This window comes from Ostrinia nubilalis, chromosome 4 (genome assembly GCF_963855985.1).
Source record: "Ostrinia nubilalis chromosome 4, ilOstNubi1.1, whole genome shotgun sequence".
NCBI lineage: Eukaryota > Metazoa > Arthropoda > Insecta > Lepidoptera > Crambidae > Ostrinia > Ostrinia nubilalis.
In genome coordinates, this window is record NC_087091.1 from 12,212,409 (window position 1) to 12,217,655 (window position 5,247).

Genomic DNA, 5,247 nt, shown 5'->3' on the forward strand with positions numbered 1-5,247 from the left:
ATCATTATATGCCCATGTGATATTTTAATTTAAAATTAGGTGTAAGATCATAAAGTGTGGTTAAAAAATAACTTCGCTACAAATAACGTATCAGTAAATCATCCTGTTTACAGAATGTGTAAAGCCTACAATGGTCTTCACGTACATATGTTAATATTATATTTTCTATGAATACTAGGTGGTATTCTATTTAAGTACCTGAATAAGTACAATAAATTATTTGATATTTGATTTGAAATAAATAAATAATTTCCAGGAATCTATTTTTAACTTTTCGAATGGATTGTTTCCTAAGCAATATGTGGCTAATTATCATGAAAATAAGAATTTAGTCTACAATTGTTTCAAATTTTTGTGTTACAAATGTAAATGTAGTTGTGGTATAGGTGGTGGTGGACTTGTACATTACCCAACTACCTAATTTAGACCATGGTTGGCCAAGTTCAAGGATTGACGAAAAAATGACACGTACCTAAATTACAATTAATAACATTTATTTATCACACAAACAGAATCTTATAAATAAGTAACACAATAACATTTTGATAGGTGGGTACGGGTACGGCTCAATGGTGATGATGGTGGTGCTCAGGAACAAGGTGGTGAGTGCTGTGCTTTACAGTAGCGTGGAAGCTGAAATGAATGAGGCAACACATTAGAAATAACGTAAGCTGAACGGAGAGTTACTTAAAAGGTTTTTTAGAACAAGGCAGGTATTTGACCGCAAACGCATCGATGTTAGGTGAGATGCAGTCTAGGATGGGGGTGAATATCAACAAACTCGTTTTTTGCCTAATTCCGGTGCCGAATTTTAATTTCCACTTTCCAAAACTTTTTTGTGGCAGAAATAATAGTAAATAACTTGTATTATTCAATGATATGGTAGAGATCAAAATATTATTAATACTTCTCGAGATATGTCAATTTGAAATTATCAAGAGCCACCGAAATTGTATTTGAGCCACCGGAATTAAGAACCAATCCACCGAAATTTATTTATACAGCGGACTTCGGAATGTTACGGATGATTGTCTCAAATTACTTATTTATTTGTAATCAATTAAGTATTATTATCCAGTAAAGATGTTTATAATTAAAAACAATATTCAGGCCTGTGTTGTGACCCTAAAAAAGCATCAAATCTTCCCACGTGAGTCGTAATAGCCGACTAAGGAATCAAAATACTGGAGGGTGGGCTGCAGCATCTTTCCGGGTATTATACTACCATACTGGAACTACCAACCAGCCTGCTAAGCATGGTGATAACGGCAAAATCCCTCCATAGAGAACAAATCCAAAACTTTCTGGCTCTAGCCGCCAACAGCCCCGTTATTCTAGAGTCATCACAAAGACATCATACATGACCCTCAAACCCAGAAACCAACTCTAGTCCCGGGAGGGCGACCAACTGCCCCAGGTTGGTGTTAGGTTTATCTTCCATAAGTAAAAATATTGGTCCAGGCTAGCCAAGTTTTCATGATGGTATCATACCTATCCTATACTCAGAATTACGCAACTAATTATTCGCTAAAGACCATGCGAACTGGAGATTAAGTATGAAGATATTTCTAGATCTATACCAGCTACTGAACTAACACATTACATATTTGTGACAGGGTAATTTAACGGAAAACTATGCAAACCTAGCGACAATGAGCTAGATGAAAGTAGTACAATTAAGAAACGGAGGACTAAATCCAGCCAGCCTCATAGAGAGAGAAGGCCTAGCAAAAGATGCCAGAACTGTAAAAGCGTACTGAGCTGCACCCTAATAGTACTGCAAAAATCAAAATGTAGTAATCATTTTTAGACGAACAGGCAATTAATTTAATCACATTTGCATTCTCCGATCACCACACAGCTTATGACCGCAGTCTATGAAGGAACACTATCTGCGGTTGCGATCCTCATCAGTGAGGGACCGAGGAAGAAGAAGAAGTCATCACCGAAATAGAAGAATGCCGAATAAAAGATGCTCAAAAGCTGTCGACTGATGAAGCCTAAGCCACGACCAGTGCCAATCCAGCTCCAAAGCCCCACGAATTTTCATCTCGAGTGGCAGAATAGATTGCAACCTACGAGACTAGGGAAATTTTAGCTGTTTCAGGACTATTCTCATCTGTTTTTAAGATTCTGCTTAGTATCGATGTATAAATAGCTATCCAAGTCCTCACGCTGATACAAAGTGTATTATAGAGACGATTTTTTGTAATAAATCGAAAGTATGTATTTGCGAGGACCAAATTGAATATACCAACATGAATAACGAGGATAGCAGAACCATTTTGGTAAATGCCTAAGCTGCTAGGAGAGATTAAGAAGCACTACTAGTAATTAGGCTGAAGATCGAGATTATTCCGACACTTTAGCGAAGATATCCTAGACTTTAGCTTGAGTGAGATTAGAATGCCCTATTAAAAACAACAAGGTATGTACCAGGAGATAATGAAATCACAACTGAGCTTATGAAATCAGATGGAATGCTAGTACTAAAGTTCTCTTAAATACCACCATGTTTATTGGTCGATAAACCAAAAAAATAAGACATGGTGGTGGTGCTAGAGACTGGAATGGAATGGACGTTGGCGATGGTCCAGAGTCAGCTGAGGCAGCTTTTTCCTGAAACATGACACTCTCGCTATCCAACATCCAGTCTCCCAGACAACCTCATTTTCGAAAAGACGTTCGTAATACTACGTACATATTTAATGCTGCGTCAAATTATGTAGAAGACTGAGGACTATAATCAGTCATTATTATTGGCCTTTTTGTACCTTCTTCGATTCGGTCAATACCTGGGCTGTGCTACAGTCTCTTTAATGGCGTCAAATTGACTGTCGATACATGCAACTTCTGAAGTATTTGTATGAAAACTTCATCATATCAGCCCTCCCCCAAGATCAGAACTCGAAACTTATCTGATTGCTGCGAGGGTTCAGAGTTGGAGACACCATAATCTCTTAAAGTCTTCACTACCTCCCACTTAGAGGTTTTCAAGCTTCTGAGCTAGACCGAGCTCAGTATCAAGATACGGCGAGTACATCACACAACTTCGATTCACTGACGATATTGTAGTTATGACTGAGACCTTAGTAGACCTAGGTACAATGCTCCAGAGCCAATAAGACCAATTCCGGCAATAGATTCGCCACCGGAGCCACCGAAATTGCGCCACCGGAATTGAAAAACTGTTACAAAATTCAAATTATAAAGAAAACTATAATTCTGATCAATAATTTCTGTATGCAGATACAATAAAACACCAAACTTTAATCATGTTAAAGAATCGTTTAGCATCTAAGTAAGTAGCTTTCACTCATACACTTGCCAGCGAAATTGAAAAATTTTGTATTCCTGTGCCGCTGATACAAATATTTACGGGTCTGCTGGAAAAACAATACCACAAGTCGCAAGTCTTTATAGCCCGATCAGGAGGACACAGTTGAGTGATGCAGGGAAGAAGAACTCTACGTCTCTCAAAGCTTCTTTGGAGAAGTAAGAGAGTGTCGAAATTGAGCCACTGTAATTGCTTTTTTTCGTGGGACAGTTTTGAAAGGCTATTTAAAACACTTAAAATATGAAATATCACATTTCTTTCATATCATTTGGAAGTCTTATTTAATGTATTTTATGGCTATACTATTTTTAAATTACTAGAATCCCCGAGAAAGAAGGAATAACACAATTTATGAGTAGAAATAGAGTTAGGACGCGCCACCGCTATTAGATTTTGGGTCTTTGAAAATTTTTTTAGTACATAAAATAACTACCTATTGTCCTGAAGACTTTGCTATCGTGTAAAACGCTGTATAAACTATATACAGAAAAAAAATCATCGCTCTAGTTACATTTCTCCCATCGATTCTCAGCTCCGCCGCGTAAAAAACGTGTTTGGGATATTCACCCATGGTACTTAACTGCCCTGTAAGTGCCTATTCACTCTCGCCTTAAAATGCCCCGGATTGTAGAGTTCGAGAAAGACAGCAGCAGGCAGAATTCCAGTCCCTAGCTGTTCGCATTATTAAAGAGTTATCGAAACGCCTAGTGCGAGTGGAATGTCGTCAATGTAGGGATGTTAAGCTAAAACTGCTCTGGTTCCCGGTGATAGAAGTTAGAGATATTATTTATAGCACCGCTGCACTATCAACTGTTGACTTTTGCGTTCGTTGAATACTTACCCAGTGTGCTTGTCGCTGTGGTAGTCGACGTGTCTTTCGGAACCATCAGGCTCGTGCAGGGAGTAGAAGCCCTTCACGTCGTCCCCTTCGCGGTGCTCGTGCTGGGTCTTGTGGTCGCCAGTGTGCTTGTCCTCCACTTTGTACTCGAACTCGTACTTAGGGTGGGCCTGGTGGACAAAGCAATGAATTACAAAAGGTGCTACAACTAAGTGGGCATCGCAAAGTACCTAACAAAAAAAAAATTGTTAGGTACTTTGCTTTATTATTGTTACAACGATATCAATATTCATCAGACAGGCTTACTATTTATTATCTACTTACGTAGTAATCGTGAATTTCATGACCGTGTCCGTGTTTGTCTTTTACGTGAACAGTGACTTTTTCTGGTTTGCCGTCGTGGCGCGAGATGTGCTGCGAGGAGTAACCGTGGTGGTGGCCGTGGTCGTGGTCGGACTGAGCGGCCACTACAGCCACTAGAGCAGCAAGGCACAGCACCTGGTTTGAGAAATATTTGGTTAATTCTTCAGTTGCTAAGTCTAGTATAATATTTTGAATGTCTAAATTATCACTTTATATAAAATCTTAGAACTAAATAACTAAATATTTAGTCTATGTAGTTCATAGAAAACTTAAACTTTAAATTCCGATGTATAAAATGAAAACACGAGTAGGTAGGTGTACCTTAGAGAACATTTTTGTTGTGTTATTGTTGTTAAGCCTAAAGGTGAACTGATACAAATGTTTAAAAAACTTCGACTTTTATATCTGCACCCGTGTTAATGGCAATAATATTATCTTTATTCTATTAATCGGCAATTAAAATCATTTATGCAAATTTCAGTGTGCAATATCGATATACGTAATGCGTTTGCTCCATACAGGTACATTCGGCAATGCGACAAATAAAGAGAAAGGTTTAATTTATGGGTGTCGAAATTTTACTTTGGGATTTTATTAGGCATTGTTAAAATCGTTTTTTTAATATTTAATATCTATTATTTGGGTAAATTATAGCTAGGCCATTCTCCGAACACAACTCGATGTAAGCATGTATTTTAAGCCCCGGGTA

The 5,247-nt window shown here is 38.0% G+C and overlaps 1 protein-coding gene across 1 annotated transcript; it reads right to left on the reverse strand.

Moving 5' to 3' along the window:
- Positions 1 to 477: 477 nt before the first annotated feature.
- LOC135071171 (adult-specific cuticular protein ACP-20-like) lies at positions 478 to 4,923 on the reverse strand. The gene is made up of 4 exons (XM_063964940.1): positions 4,860 to 4,923; positions 4,500 to 4,673; positions 4,179 to 4,345; positions 478 to 633 (listed from the first exon to the last, which is right to left on the reverse strand). The coding sequence occupies exons 1-4, from the start codon at positions 4,869 to 4,871 to the stop codon at positions 567 to 569; spliced, it is 420 nt and encodes a 139-aa protein (XP_063821010.1). The 5' UTR covers positions 4,872 to 4,923; the 3' UTR covers positions 478 to 566.
- Positions 4,924 to 5,247: the final 324 nt, after the last annotated feature.

Coding starts and splice junctions, on each gene's coding strand:
- LOC135071171 (XM_063964940.1), bottom strand. Junction 4,346..4,499: donor ATGAAATTCACGATTACTAC/GTAAGTAGATAA, acceptor TTTGTCCACCAG/GCCCACCCTAAGTACGAGTT. Junction 634..4,178: donor CACAGCGACAAGCACACTGG/GTAAGTATTCAA, acceptor CATTCATTTCAG/CTTCCACGCTACTGTAAAGC.